The 16347-nt window shown below is 44.0% G+C and overlaps 1 protein-coding gene across 4 annotated transcripts in view; it reads right to left on the bottom strand.

The window, feature by feature from the left end:
* NME7 (NME/NM23 family member 7) overlaps positions 1–16347 on the bottom strand; it is a 91204-nt gene that overhangs the window by 736 nt on the left and 74121 nt on the right. For all 4 annotated transcript variants that reach the window (XM_042809543.1, XM_042809540.1, XM_042809542.1 and 1 more), the window contains one exon: positions 16026–16133. In XM_042809543.1, coding sequence (XP_042665477.1) covers positions 16026–16133 — 108 coding nt within the window. The remainder of the gene's footprint in view (positions 1–16025; positions 16134–16347) is intronic.

Genomic DNA, 16347 nt, shown 5'->3' with positions numbered 1-16347 from the left:
CAGCGTCCTGCTGGAGCCACTATCATTTCATTCTGTGTGAAGCGGATTGCCAGGCAGAATTTCCTTGTGCTGAACTAACAAAACATTGATATTCCAAAGCAACCTCTTGAAAAAGCCTTCATAATTGGAATGCAATATACTAGAAAAGCGGCCTGCTGAACTTTTTGCCATCAGCTAGGAGGACAAGCACAGCTATTACATGCTACAGCATTTAGCATAAGCATCTGATCATCTCCAATGCAGAGCAGATGCAGTCTGGAACACCACCTTCAGCTGTCTGATGTGCTGGGGCTCAACAAAGACATGGTAATTGAAGCACTAAAATCCTCCCCTGCAGGCGGGCCAAATGCGCAGCCATTTGGCTCCTAGAAGTCAGTGGGCTGACACTGTGATCAATCACAGGGGTGCTTGGATCACGGTTGCCTTAGACACGGCCTCACCCCTACAATTCATGCCCTATGTGCATGGCATTAGAGAAACAAAAAGCTTTCATTTTCAGAGCACCAAAAGATCCAGATAATTTATCTCCTAACTTATCATGTGAGAGCAAAGTCCAAGCATAAACTACTAATAAAAATAAGGTCTTACTTCAGGGTTTGGTCTAACATCATAGAAACCTTACAGCACCTGTCGTCCTTCAGGAAGCACGTGTCACAACGCACTCGTAGCATACGCCCCGATTAATACACTATAAAATAATACAACCCCAAGCTCCTATCCTCAGCTCACACCAACTCAGTGACCTCACGTCACCCATGAATGAGGTGCTCACACACCTGCCAGCCTCCCACCGTAGGGACCAGCAGGTGCCATGACAACCCCGCTATCAGCAGGCTGCTCCTGGCTCCAACCACAGTGGTCTGCAGGCTGTTGGACTTCTTGTTTTTGTTTTTTTTTCAGTTTGTGTTGCCTATGTAAAAGCTGTTCTCTTCAGGTTATCTCTGCCTTACTGCCCAGCAGTAAATCACCCTATAAACCAACCACCCACCTGAACACTTTGTTCCCTCTGCCAGGTTGGCTCAACACCGTTAAGTACAACTATAACCATTAACGTGAACTTTATCACCGTGTTGATACAGGGCACCTGTGTTTCTGGGTTACACAGAGATGCATAAAAATACTAATAAAATAAATGGCAGCATAACACATTTAATGACAAGCATCTTTAAGCCTGTGCCAGCACTACCACTTGCACAAATACACAACAGCCATCGGTGTTAACAGTGCCAAATCTGAGAACTTTTGGAATGGTGCTGCCCACTTGGCCCCAAGCACCTGAGCTACCACGGCTAAAGCCTGGTGCCACAGACACTGGGCTGGGCCCCTAACAGAGATGTTCACAAAGCTGTGGGTAGCACAGGTCCCGTGGCTGTGCGAAGTGGGCAAACTTTTAGGCAAGGAAACTACCAGATCCCACCACTCCTTTGGACAGCCCTGTCCCTCCACACCGTAAGATGCTGAGCAAGTGCCTCCTGCTCGCTATCTGTTGGCACCAGAATTGTTTGCTCTGACCCCTTGGGTCCTTCACTGCCACTGACTTTTGGCAGGCAATCCACCCAAGCCTGGCTGAAAGCGTCAGCTTACTTATGACCTACAGGTGACATGAGAACGAGCACAGCAGTTATGCATTGTATAACATGAAAATGAGGGCCACTGTGTTCTCTTCGTATATAATTATGATGTGGGTCAGCCACCTCCCAGTGCCCATTAAAACCTATTAGCATCTGAGACGGCTGTGGTACACGGAAGGCTCTTCACCCCAAGAGCCTCACCCTTGGGAGAAGCTCCAGGCAGCAGGGTAACAGCTGTCCCGCTCACATGACAAAGCATGTGGCTCTTTGCAGAGATGAGAACCAAGGCCAAAGACTTCAGTACCACCAAGAGACAGGGGATGCCTTCCCAGTCACAGGTCACAGCTCCAAGAGCCCAGCTCTAGAAGCACCACACCATCTCCCAAAGGGATCCAGGGCTGGGAGGTACCCATACTGAGCTCCGGCCAGGGTCGAGCTTTCCACAATGCCCGACATTGCAGGAAATACAGCCACTCTCATTCCCAGAGTCCAAACAGCATAAACCACAGGAAAAGCAGCTGTGCATGTATAAAGCCTCTCAGCACACCTCATGTTTGACCCAAGGCAAGGTCAGCTCCTATGAACCACACACGCCTCCGGTCTCTTCACAAGATGAAGGGGTGGTAGGGGAATTCACCTCTGCACACATCAGGGATGGGTCTGAAACCAACTGACTCCATCTCCTGACCTTCAAACAGTGCTGATATTCAGGCTTGCTCACTCCTTCCCAGGGATGGAAGAGGATTAAATTTAAGATCAGCACTCTCCTTGCAAATTCCATAAACCATCTACCTGCTTTACAGCATGCCGCTGTGCCCGCTCCAGTTCCTGCTCAGGGACTAATAACAATAACGTTCAGGAAGTAATAACAGGGATGAATAACCACGACTTTCTGGCTCTGACCTTACAAACTGCTTCAGCCGGGAGGAGCTGAGAGCTGCTTCAGTTCCCTGAAGATTTGCTTCCGTCACAAACACATCTTGCACAACTCACTCTGATGGGGTCGGCCGCTCCCGCTGGAAGCTTCCAAATGTTACCACAAAGTTTCAGCAGTTAATAAGGAAGGCGATAATGAATTCCAGTCTAATGCCATGGCAGAGCACAAGTAATTATCATTTGAACAACGTGTGCATGGAGCATGGAGAGACAGGCAAAATCAGGAAAAAAAGAAAAAGGGAAAGAAATCAAATGAGGCATCCAAGGGAGAGCAGCAGATCTTGGTAATAACCCAGGACCCAGTGCGGTCACCAAATGTCCTGAAGAATTCCAGCATAAGTGGTACAGACACCTACAATTTACTATTTTTACTCAGTAAACAAAGCAAAAAACAGTGCTGATGACAGGTGTTGGCCCAATGATGACACAGAATGGCAGAATGGTTTGGGTTGGAAGCAACCTCAAAGACTGTGTGGTTCTAACACCCTACTGCAGGCAGGGCTGCCACCCACCAGCTCAGGATGCTCAGAGCCCCATCCAACCTGGCCTTGAACACCTCCAAGGATGGGCATCCACAGCTTCTCTGGGCAGCTGTGGCGGGGACTTACCACCAAGTAAAAAATGTCTTCCTTATGTCTAATAAAATCCCACCCTCTTTTAGTTTAAAAATGTTACTCCTTGTCCTATCAATACAATCCCTGACAAAGAGTGCTTCTCCATCTTTCCTGCAGCCCCCTTTGGGTACTGGAAGGCCACCAAGTCTCCCCACTAAAAAAGGAGAACAGCACAGCTCCCTCAGTCTGTATTCAAAGAAGGGATGCTCCAGCCCCTTGATCATCTTCACATCTCTCCTCTGGGATGGGAGCAGGACCTCACAACTTGGCCTTTGTGAACCTCATTAGGTTCTCACAGGCCCACCTTGCAAACCTGCCTCTGGATGGCATCCCTTCCCTCCAACACATCAACAGCACCACTCCGCTTGCTGTCACTTGCAAACTTGCTGAGGGTGTGCTCGCTACCCTTGCCTGTGCTGCCAACAAAGTTGTTAAACAGCTCTGGTTCCACTATCAACTCCTGAGGCACATCACTCTCCCCCTGGACACTGAGCTGTTCACCACACTCTTCGTGCAGCCAACCAACCAATTTCTTATCTACTTTGTGGCCCATGCATCAGATTCATCTTTCTTCAATTCAGAGACAAAGATGTTGTGCAGCACTGTATCAAATGTACAAGTCCAGGCAGATGACATGAGCTGTTCTTCTGCTTTCCTCACTGTCCCTCCCAGCTCAGGGTATCCTATGATTTGCCATAGAGACAAAGCAAGGCACACATTGAACACGTCTCACAGCATTGTGAGACACGCAGAAATCATTATGTCTTGTCATAGAGAAAAATCCTGGCAATTAAAGAGTACCTTACCAGTCATGGTCCATTCATACTGACCCTTGGGCTGGCAGTTCTGGACAACTAGTATTAGAATGATGAGGAGACACATCAGTAAAAAACACGCTGAGATCACAGATTCAATTCACATCCATCATTCAAAACATGCCAGCAGTTCCAGTCCTTCTTCATCACTGCCAAATCAGAACTGGCAGCCGTGAGATGGAAAGCTTTCATCCCTGTATTAATTTTGAGCCATCAGTCACCTCAGTGCCTTTCAAGCAGCCAGACACTCATCAGTACCTTCTCCATGAAATCCCTGTGAAACTGCACCTTCTCGACTCAGTGCAGGTATCTAGCAACATGATCCAGGGGATGTTTGCTAACCTTAATTTATAGCATCACTAACAAGTACCACTCTCCCAAAACACTGAAGTCTTATAATTTTTATAGGTCATCTCACCTTGAGGTCACTAGTAGGAAACAAAGATCTTTTTGTTCATTAATTTTGTTTTGAACATCAACATGAACTTGGAGCCTTTAGTGCATGCCTGCAGGCACTCAAGGCCAGGTTGGATTAGGCCCCTGAGGTGGCAGGTGGCAGGGCTGCCAGCCCTGCCCACAGCAACAGGGTTGGAACTGGGTGGGCTGTGAGGTCCCTTCCAACCCAACCATCTGTAATTCTATGATTTGCTAATGCCTAAAATGCCTTTCAGCCACACTTCACTCAGCACATCACTAAATTGTTAGGTTAACACACCCAAAACACGTAGATTCCTACCATCTTTCCAGGCAAAAGCAGTGTAGAAATGAAAACTGTTGTCAAAGAGGAGCATCTAATTCACTGACCATAAAGAATTATTTTCACATACACACCTGAAGAGAATTTAATCCTAGTGTGTTTAAACTGGAAGTTACTCATTCTTGTCTCTCTCTAAGGCATCAAGCACTGTAGGAAATAAGGCTCCTCAGGCTGACTGAGACTGGACACACGTGCTTCAAGTGTCCAAATTAATGTCTAAAGTACAGCTGGGAAAAAAGACCCTATGCACACAAAAAAATCCCCACACCTTTGTAAGGAAAGGTTTTAATAAAGAAAGACTACTGAATAACATAGTGCATGTCCTGCTTTATGCTGTGTGCTGAAAACAGCCACCTCAAACATCATGTATAGTTATGATCAATTCAGAAAATATGGTGAAAGGGCAATGGAAGATACACATTTTGAAATTTTACTGTACATTAGAGAAATCTGGACTTTAAACAGGATGTAAAAGAATCACTACAAGACCACAACCAAAATACAAAGAAAGTGAGTTTTATGCTATTTACTATGTAGCAGCACAAGAAAACAAGCAAAATAAAAACATGACAGCAAGCACTGCTTTCACAAGGATCCAAGGTAACTCACTGAGCCCCCAGAACCACTGCCTCTATGCATCATACACATCAGTAGGGTCACTTGCCTGCTGTAAAGGTGGAGACTCTTGTGCATCACAGAATCATAGAATTGTTCAGGTTGGAAAAGACCTTAAAGATCATCAAGTCCAACCACAACATACTACCCTAACTCTAACAACTCTCCACTAAGTCATGTCCTGAGCACCACATCCAAACGATTTTTAAACACACTCAGGGATGGTGACTCAACCACCTCCCTGGGGAGCCAATTCCAGTGCTTAACAACACTTTCTGTAAAGAAGTTATTCCTAATATCCAATCTAAACTTACTGTGGCGCAACTTGAGGCCATTTCCCCTCGTCCTGTCACCAGTGAGAAGAGACCAACCCCACTCTCACTGCAATCACCTTTCAGGTATTGGAAAAGAACAGTAAGGTCTCCCCTCAGCCTCCTCTTCCCCAGACAAAACAGCCCCAAATGTGCCTACAATGCCCCAGAGCCAGGCAGCTCAGGTGCAGACAATACACAAGGCCCAGCATCACAGGTGTCGGTGCAAGTTGCAACCCTGAAAAAGCACCTGAGATTTCTCAGTAAAGCTGGGTGTGGATGTGTTCTCACAAGCCACAGGCACCACTGGGGCTTCTTGCCAACAGTGAGTTATGGCTCTCCAGCCTACTCTGAGAGTACGGAAAGTCACAGTTCTTCTGATTAATGCAAATAGGGTGGAAGTTATCACAAAGAGAGGACAAGAATGTGTAAAGCAACAAGTACGTAAGTGAAATAATGAATAAAAGCAGCCAGCCATTTAAGCTCTTCCCGAGCAACACAGATGCTTTGCATTTGGCCAGGGGACCTAACAGGATGCCCCTGGCAGCAGGACAAATGTTATGACACATAAGACAGCAACATAACATGCTGCAAAATAACAACAAAACAGAAACACCAGGCAGTCCACAAGCAGTGGTCTCCCGGGCACCGTCATAACTCCTGTGCAGACCGTAGCTCTGTGTTGATAGTGCAGCAGCCAAAAAAAAACCACCTTCCATGTAACGTCAGTAGATGTGGAAAGCTCCGTTCTCCTCTGAGACAGGTCAGTGTCGGGAGCCCAAGAGCTCTTTTCAAGTCTCAGCAATCCTCACTTGTTACAGCACTCTTGCCATGGGCTGAGCCCTGAGCTGCCACATCAGGACCAGGCTCCTGGCACATGCATGACCATGCTCCTGTTCAACAGCTGAAATGTATGTGATAACTGCCAAAGGAAGCCCTCAGTTCCTCAGCACAGTGTCCCTCAACACAGTGTCCCTCCCCAACAGAACAGCAATAAATGCCACTGAGGTCAACACAGAGAAACTTGCCCACATAACCACGAGATAAACTTGTAGATAGGTCACTCCCCATCTATATGTCAATGCACTTAAGAGTTGAAGAGGAAGAGGGAGAATTTTACTCTGGCTGGTGACTTCAAGGAGCCCGTGACAACAGCCAGTATCCTTATAGGTGATCACCACCATTTTGTTCATTCTGCTCTCTATTTGCACAGCTGCCAGCACAGGATTATCACACAGGGCCTGAGCCCTCAGTATTACCATAACAGAAGACAAAATCAGTACACTTTGAAAAATTGGTTATTATTAACTGTGCAAGAAGAATTGGTTTATAGAGATTGATAACTCTTAAGATTGTCCATGTTGTTAGCATCTACGCTAGATAGAAAAACCATGTTTGCAGTCTAGTCTTCCGTCCAGATTAACACAATCTGGCTTTGTTCCCTACCCTCCATGCTTCAACATGATTTTCAACACATACATGTGTTGAATGACGAATGACTTCAATTCTTTTCTCATACATATACAGTGGTCAGTCACTGACAAAAAAAGGGGTTAACCCAATACAGAAAGTACAAATGCAGCTGATCATTTGCCTATCTAACCTCTGAGGCAAAGCTGGGAGGTGCAGCTAGTTGAGGTCAGGAATAGGAATTCATGTTAAAATATATTTGCAACGTGCAGCCATGTGCCACAGGAAAACAGCGCTACTATTACAAGAAGAAAAGGTGAAGGACTCTGTGCTTAAGAAATGAAAGGAGATTCTGAGCTTCTACATAACAAAACCCACTTATTGCTTTTGCTGTAGAAGGCAAAGTTTTTTCTGTTCTCGCTTTAGTCTGCCAAAGAGCTATTGAGTTGCAGCTTAATTGCTGTTGTGTTTCAAGTGGAGGAACATGGAGGGCAAGAGGAAGCAGGGCTGGGGATTTTGGGCTCAAAATGAGGGAACAAAGGTAGCAGTTGACTCAAAACCACAAAGTGGGCCTCAGATGAGTTACAAAGAAGCATCGTGCCTTCTCTCTGCCTTGACCTCCCCTCCACAAAATGACCTTGCTCAGTGCAACGTGGACAGGTGCCAAAAGCCAAGCACACACAAGTTACCAGGAGAAGGTGAGTCTCAAAGAGCTGCTTGATTGACACTCACTGGCTGCTCCTCTCTAGCACTCAGAGAGCTCCGGCCTGGCAGAAAGAGAAGGAACCAAACCTTGCATCTCACCCTCAAGAGGAAGTACAAGGGCTGAACTATTTCACTACTCAGTTTAAACAAGGTTCTAATTTAGTTTGCCTGTCTAGCCCACAAGCACAGTAATTATACAACTGATGTTCAAAATTAGGCTGCAAGTGACCCAGTATCATCATTTAAAAAAAAGAAAGAAAAAAAAAATCGATCATCAACAACGTGTTCAAAATCCATCTACTGTTATTTTACATTTTCCTTTCTCTTCATGTAATGATCTAGTGGGCATGGTGGTGATGGGTCAGTGGTTGGACTACATGATTTTAGAGATCTTTCCTCATTCTTTGATTCTATAAGCCAATGGAAAAAGCTTAATTTGCTGTACAACCGTATGTACAGCCTGGGGAAATGTTTGGAGACAGAATTCCAGTGCTAACATTCTCTGATATGCAAAACCATCACCAAATGAGAAGTTTTCCTACACTCCAGATTCTTTCCGCCCTGTTCCTGCGGCTGTTGGATAAAAAGTGTCAAGAAGTTAAAACAGAGAATCATAATAAGCATTACCTGACAGTACTCACTATAGAGCAGAGAGACTAAAATTTCCAACTGCGGCCAGAAAAAACTATTGCTTTGATGAAAACTTGCAAAAAAAGAAACAACAACCAAACCTTCATATTTTTCATTTCTGTTCACTGCAGATGATTAAAAGCACCTTACCATGGATTATGCAGCTCAGTGTGAGCCCCTAATAAAAGGCTTCATTGCAAAATTGCCGTATGACTGAGTGAAACAATGGCTGCTTTATTAATATTTTAAAGGCTCCCGAGGGAAATACTGTACAGCTGAAATGCCCTCAGTGAAAGGTTCATTGCCATGCTATGCACTTCTGCTGTGTAATGTTTTACAAGACACGCTGCCCTGTGAATGGAGAGAGTTAGTTCTCAGCTGGTAGGGGCAGCTTGCATAATGCCAGACAAGTTAATCGGTAACAAGCAATACAGGAGACCTTTGTTCAGAATGTGACACACACAAATTCCACACTAAGCACATTGACGCCTCTGAGAGTTACTCATTGACATGCTGTATTAAACCGTTTGGACTATACCTTGGTGCACCAAAAGATGAGTTTAACAGAACTTCATCCCTCCAGTGTCTTCTGTCCTAAACCGCTGTGTTACAATCTAAAGGCAGCGATCAGCTCGCGGTTGGTACAACAGCATTTCCACCCTGCAGCACACCCACACGTAGAGATAGTGGCAGTGAGGAGGAAGGAAAGAAGCAAGCAGAAAAAAGGCAGGTTGGCAGGGAGCAAGAGTGATCCTGTAAGAGGACTCTGTTCTGATGGAAATGGTTATGGGAAGCATTTGTCATGTCTCCCTGCCGCAAGGTGAGTGCCTCCTCATTCACTCTGAATGGCACATGAGATCAGCTTGCTCCTCCTTGACCTCCTCAAATAAATGCAAAGGGAAAGCAGGAACAAGGCGTGCTTCTCATGGCACTGCTTAGAACACCAGACCAAGGTACAGCTGGCTTCTAGCAGGTGGAATGCATGCCGCATCAAAACCCAAGGGCAGCTCTTAACCCTTCAGAGCATTTAATTAACACAAAGCCTAAGGAAAGCAATACTGGTTTGCATCACCCACAGCACCGGTGTGGACTAAGCACAGCTGTGAACTGGCCCATCTTGTCACTGCTTATTGTCTGTCATTGCCTCCCACTGTCCTGAGGCTGGATTCAGCCAGCTGAACTTCCTAGTTTCAGAACGTGGGCAAGTCTGTTCTGCAGGTCTCTGCCAGTAGTTTGTACAGCTGGCTGATACCACGTGTGTGTTTAGAAACAGCAAGCCAGGAGAAAGAGCTTCCAGCAGTACAGACTACCTGCACAGCCGACATTTAAAGTAATGGGAGAAAACATCACACCACTATGGCACAGAATAACAGAATTGTAGGTTGCAAAGGACCTCAAAGCCCACCCAGTTCTAGCCCCTGCCATGGTTAGAGCTGCCATTCACCAGCTCAGGCTGCCCAGGGCCCCATCCCATCCAAGCTGGCCTTGAATGCTCCAGCAATGGGGCACCCACAGCTTCTCTGAGCAGCCTATTCAAAAAGAAACCATCAACCAATCAACCAACCAAAAATCATCTCTCAGAAGACAAACACATCCCATTCTTCCTGATAACAGCAAAACCACCCCATCTAAAAGGTTATTGTCGTATCTGCAGAAGCCACAAATAGCTCAGAGGCGAGGAAGAAGGCCAGCAGATGATCCTGGAGGAGGTACTCACTACTGCCTGGCTGGAAGGCTGCCTGTGACACTAAAAGCTGACCCATCTGCCTCCACAGTCCCCCGAAGGAAGTGCCTGATGGCAACTGGCAGCCACACGGAAACATGCACATCCTCCAAGAGGAGTCAGTGGAAAGAGCATCCACAGATGCAGGCACAAGGCCAAGAAGAAAGCTGGCACATTCTCCATAAAAACTGGCTTGACACCTCAGTCCGCTCTACTGTTTCATACGTAGCCTAGAAGACACTCTCCCACAGCAAATGCCGTGTTATCGTCCACTAGAAGAATTAGTCATCTAATAACATATCTCCCTCAGCAAAAGCAAGGTTATCCCACCCAGATCTCACACACTACAGGACTTGGTTTAGTGGGGAAGTATTGGTGGCAGGTGGACAGCTGGACTAAATGATCTTGGAGGTCTTTTCCACGCTTGGTGATTTTATGGCTCTGTTTTGAATCATTTTATTATTTCTCTCACTTATGGCACACATGCCTATTAGGCATTCTTCAATAATGCAAAGAAGCTGCAGGAGACTGACCCTACCCAAACACCATGACACGGGAACACAGAGCTTGTGGGGACAGCCTGGACATGGCAGGTTGCACCTCAGTGGAGAGACCTTTCAGATAGCCCACACAGGAGTAACCTATAGTCCCTAGTGTCTGGCTACAGTGCAAATGCCCTTAAGGAACCACTCACAAAAATACCTTGAACTGCATGGTATGGGTAAAAATTTACAGGCAGAGCATGATAAAACCCAGAAATACTTGTTTTGTAACAACTGCAGGTTTAGGATAGCAGATTTTTAATGGCTGCAGATGAGCGGATTCCTGCATAATCTGCAAGGTGTTCTGCTTGGTGGAGCTGCAAGGAACTGAGGTGTGCGCACAGCACCACCTCCTGTGGAAAGCTGTACTCATTGGACTTCAGCAATGTGAGATTTTCACAGACTGATTTTTAATTTTCTTTCATTCTGTAAGGGGGCACATCAATTTTGAAGCCCGGTAGCCACAACACGTTCCAGAGTACTTCAACTAAACACAGACCAGGAATAACTAATTTCAAGGAACCTTGTTTGTCCAGGGAATGCTGATTCATTGGATCTGATAGTTTGCCAACACACCTATTTCAACAGCATTTTTTACCAGAAATGATTCTCAGGTCCAAGACGGTGAGTGAAGCCAGAGCAACCTTTTCACTGCATGCACATGAAAGAAACAGATGCAACACTGTCTCTGGTGTATTGCTCAGATTCAGAAAAAAATGTGAATCCAGGTGAGCACTGTAACTGTCTGAATGGTTGAAATAGTGCCTGCTGTTTAAAACAGAAAAAAACCGCCAAGATGTAGACTGGCACCTGCTTTGCATATGGAAAACAAATACAAACGCCCGCTCTGAATGAATATCCTAAGCAACATTATCAGTTCACCTGAAAAATAAAGAAATTGAGGTTTTAGCTATTACCTGTGAAACGCCAATATTTCATAAACACTCCACATCTCACAGATTTTTTTCCTTACTTCCTCCTTTCTCTCCTCTGCCCATTCAAATGGAAGATTTAAAGGAGAGCTGTGAAAATGGACTGTGCTGAGCTATTTGTGTCTATATGTTGTCACTTATGACAATACATTTTGTACTGATACAAGGACACACAAGTACACGAAATCAATAAAAAAGTGCCTGGCCCAGTAAGTCAAAGTGCTCATCTAAGTGGCTTCAGGGCTCACTCCTCCTGTATCAGCATACTAATAAAAACATTAGCTGCTAGAGCTTTACAACTGAAAATACACTGGTTTTTCCACATGGCCAGTTGTATTTTAGACTCACTGCATCATTCCTCATCTGCGGAGCCCAAGCAAGTTATTCATTAACTCTCTGATATGTTTCAGTCACTGCCCAAAACGTGGAGTAGAACGTAGAACAAAGATAGGACTTAAGGGTCAAACTAGTGGGAGCAAGTGCTGGTGTTTAATTTTTAGGGTTTGGCTTGTTTGTTTGTTTGTTTTTTAGATTAAAAAGTGAATGTTCCTTTTTCCAGGTCCATGGAAAAGAGGACCAACAGAAAACACTGGAAAACTACTGCACTACATTAATTACATATAGTGTTCTAAAACTACGCAGGTAAGCTGACCCTTCCTTAGCTAATCAGCCCTTGTTCCTGAGAGTGCTGCTCCCTTTCCTCCCCAAGCATGTGCCTTTCTTGATCATGATTCTGGGGAGAAAGTTCACCGCCTTCCCTTTCTACTAACCACTGAGTATATGAACCACCAAGGACATAAAGAATCTGACTATTAACATCAGAAAGCATCTGATCTTCAGGTACCTCTCGCACCTCCCTGAACAGTTAAAGGACATCACTCCATTTATGGGCAATCAGCCAGCACTATAAGCACCTTTAAAACCTCAGCTAGATCTTCAGCCATGGTTGATAAAAACTGCATAGGGTGGTGGGAAAATATTAAAATATGCAGTATCTGGACTGAGGATACCTGAGTCCTCAAGAAAGCACTGGTATGTTCCCTTCTACATAGGAACGCATCTTTATTGTGCTTTAATAAATGCCATGCACTTCAGGTACACAACAGGATAGTGAGTTAGCCAGGCATCTCCCCTTTCCATACTCATTTTGTTCTGGAAGATCAGAAGTTCCCAGAAGAATTAACATACACACATCAACCTCTTCACCTTTCCAGCGACAAAGCAGCAAGAGCAGCAGTCCCTTCTGACCATTTTGCCCTCAAGCTCCTATGGGCAATGCTGATCCTGTGGATGTGTGCACAGAACACATGACCACGACAGAGTCTGGATTGTGGCAGGGACACCCAAAACACTGCATTAACATTAGTAGTGTAAGTACTCTGTGTACTGGCTAGCTCTTTGTACAAACCCACAGGGCTCTCTGCAAGCTCAGAGTTGAGGAAAATCCACTCTGCAGGCCCTTCAGCCTGTAAGGCGAGGCAGTACTGGAAATGGGAGCATCTGGAAAACAGTGATTCAGCCATAAAACATGGTCAAGGTTGCACAGAAGCTCTGAAACAAATGTAGCAAACACTATTATTCACTGTCTATCAGACTGACTCCGTCTGCTTTTGGGGCTGCAACAGTTGGGTAAGGCCCTCCTCTCCGGCTGACCAAGAGTTTTGGAAAGATTACATCACAGCATCGTCTTTCCAAAAATACTTATCGGGTTTAGGGGTGGTGCAAAACCTGACAGGATTCAGAAGAGAAATTACACCATTTCCTGTTCTGCAAATTAAAATAGAATATAGAAGGTGTATGTGGTAGGAGACAGAGAAAGAAAGAGGTTTTAACAACTTAATGTCATTATTTGCAATAATGATTCTGCAATTTGCTTTCTAAAACTAGTTGCACTTATTTTTGCCTCCTCCAAAACGGAATACTAAGTCAGAACATCTACATACAGAATAGGAGAGTCAAATAGTTTCATGCCAAAATTTGACAAGGGGTTTGGCCAAACTCACATAAAATCAGCACCAGAGTTAAAAATGAAACTCTGAAGTTCCTAGCTCTTGTGCCTGACTTCAGGTTGCCAAATTTACCTTTTAAAACAGCAAAAAGGAGTGCAATGATTTGCGTGTAGTCTGGGGTTTTGAACTACACTGGATGATACCTGTAATAGAGCAGTAATCTGGTACAAAAAAACAATGCCGCCTGAAGAAATGCTAGCAATTATATGCTTTCCTTTGGGATTTTTAAAGGGTTGTTCATCTTTGTACTGTACACCTAGTAGGATGGATTTCTTTCTGCCATTTCAGTCAATGAAGTAACAGCAGTATGTTTACTCCAATCTCCCCCTCTACTAATCAGTTGTCCTACAAGGATACTGTAAAGTTTTTATCAGAACAGCAGCATTAACATCTCAGTAACAGTTATACCTTCCAGGACACAGACATAACAAATGCACACAAACTACACTGAAAGAAGCAAATCCCCACTGCTACATTTGGCCAGGGAGCCAAGGTAGGACTGCCAAGCTCATTCTCTTCTACAAGTGTTTTATCTATTTCTGGGTTCTCCCCCTCTGAGGCTAATCACTCTGTTCAGTTCAATATATTAAAATATTCAGTTATTCATTACAGAATGAAAATATTCTCCACCATTCATTGAAAACAGCATATTTCCTATAAATGTTAGCCTGGCCTGGTGCCTTTGGCTGAAGTTTTCTTCTGTAGTTGTCCTCCACGCCACAGCATCATTTTGCCCAGGACATACAGCACCATTACAGTTAAAGGGGATGGGCAAGGGGAAAGCCTGGCTTCTGCTTGCCAAGTAAGTGAGACCTCTGTGACTGATTTTAAGTACAAAAAGCTTTTTCCCCAAGAATCACCTTTGAGCACACTGGATCATTTATTTTTCATAATTTGTGACAAGCTTAAACAAATTCAGATGCTTACCTACATTTTCAGGCACCTCCATTTCTTACAAAACACAAAAAACAAGATCTGAGGAAACACCATAAAGTACAGTTCTGACAGTAAAAGGCTTCCATATAATGCTCATTTGTCAATCAAATTTAAGCATTCACTCAACTGATGTCCTTTACAACTGCTGTAGCCTCGACTATATAGAAGAAACTAGAAACATGAAGAACCACATTCTGTATACAATTAAACCTATATTAGCTGTAAACTCAATTTAAACCATCAGCAAAATGGAGTTATAGTTGCTCTGCACCACCAAACAGCATACACGAGACCAACAGTGAATATGAAAGAGAGAATTCTGCTGAAGTACTAAAATGCTGTATCAGTGTTGGTGAGATTCTCTTCTTTCTTGTGGATTACGTCTTTTTTTCTACTGCCATTTAAAAGAAATAACTGATAGATCTTAGGCACGTGATGACAAATACCTGCTTGCTTGTTTAAATCCAGACCCATTGCACAGAAATTAAAAGTTGACAACTTTCAGTGGCAGCTTGGAAATGGTTTAAAAAGCTGTGACTTTGTTGATGTTGGCTGGAATTTTCAATTAACACTATACTATTTTTTAAGTTAAGATGCAATTTCCTGTCAAACAGCACTTTTAACCCACACATCTAATTTTACCTCACACTGGGAGATCATGACGCAGTTAGCTTCCTCCCTCAATGAAAGCACTTTTGGCCATATAAAGTTATCCAAGCTAGGAGAACTCTCACTGCTTCATCATGTTGCTATAGTTTGACAGCAAACCACTCATAAATGCTTGCAGAAAGTACAGTAGAAGCTATGTACTCACTGAAGAAACGCATGCATTGATAAAAAGATCCATCCAAGATACACTGACACACTACTTCAACATCTCTTGTCCAGACCTCATTTTTGGGCATGGCATTAGGTGACTGAGCTTGTTCTGCCTTTACAAATTCCTTTAATTCACTTTTTTCCATTTTATTGGACTTAATGAAAGCATACGAAGCCAAACTCTTAGTAAGTTACTATAAAACATGGTAAATTCCATATGATATGCATAATTATGCCCATGTATCAATAAAGCTGGTACCTATGCGAAGAATTTGAACCTTTAGTGCCTGAAACATCGCAGGCCTGTCACAAGCTCTCTGCTGGGACATACCAGACTGGGTGTTATAGTGGTCATTCAAGCAGAGGCCATGAAGGTGTCCTTGCAGAAGCACTTCTAGATGTTGGTGTCCAGTTCAAAAGATACATTCAGCCAAACAAAAGACTCAATTTTCATTTCACTAAGTATTCTAGCATACTTTGTGTTCAAGAAAAGAGCACAGATCAAGTTTTTACAGTATCTGAATTAAATGAGTTTATTGCTCTTTATAAACTTTTTGCTTTTGCTTCTCAGTGATCATTGGAATCCAGCTAAGCTACTCTACAAATAAAACACTTCAACAGCTTAAAATAGTGTCAAGTGCTGTTTTTCACCTTAAATTTCCTACGATATAAAAGCATATGTTTACCTAACAAGTCTTACCTCCAGAAGTCCATCTTCTGGTAGATCTGTGCAGTGGACAGCATTCTGAATCTTGTTCTTCCCAAAGACAGCACGCAGAGTTCCAGGTCGGAGAAAACGGGCTATCTCCTATTAAACACAAGAAAATCAAAAGACCTTGTGAACTACATGGTGCAGTAGAATCTTATAATGCAAAACATTACTGTGTTATACTAGCATACGTGGTGCGCTAGAAAAGAAAACAAAGAGGGTAATTTCAGTTTGAACTACGCAGGGACAACTGCTAACAAGTCAAGATCAAAATCTTGAATGTCTGCTTGAAACTGGGCCAATTGAGGCAGCT

Source organism: Centrocercus urophasianus, unplaced genomic scaffold (genome assembly GCF_019232065.1).
Source record: "Centrocercus urophasianus isolate 14NV4802_14NV808 unplaced genomic scaffold, USGS_Curo_1.0 seq_12, whole genome shotgun sequence".
Classification (NCBI taxonomy): Eukaryota; Metazoa; Chordata; class Aves; order Galliformes; family Phasianidae; genus Centrocercus; species Centrocercus urophasianus.
This window is presented reverse-complemented; position numbering and strand designations above follow the sequence as displayed.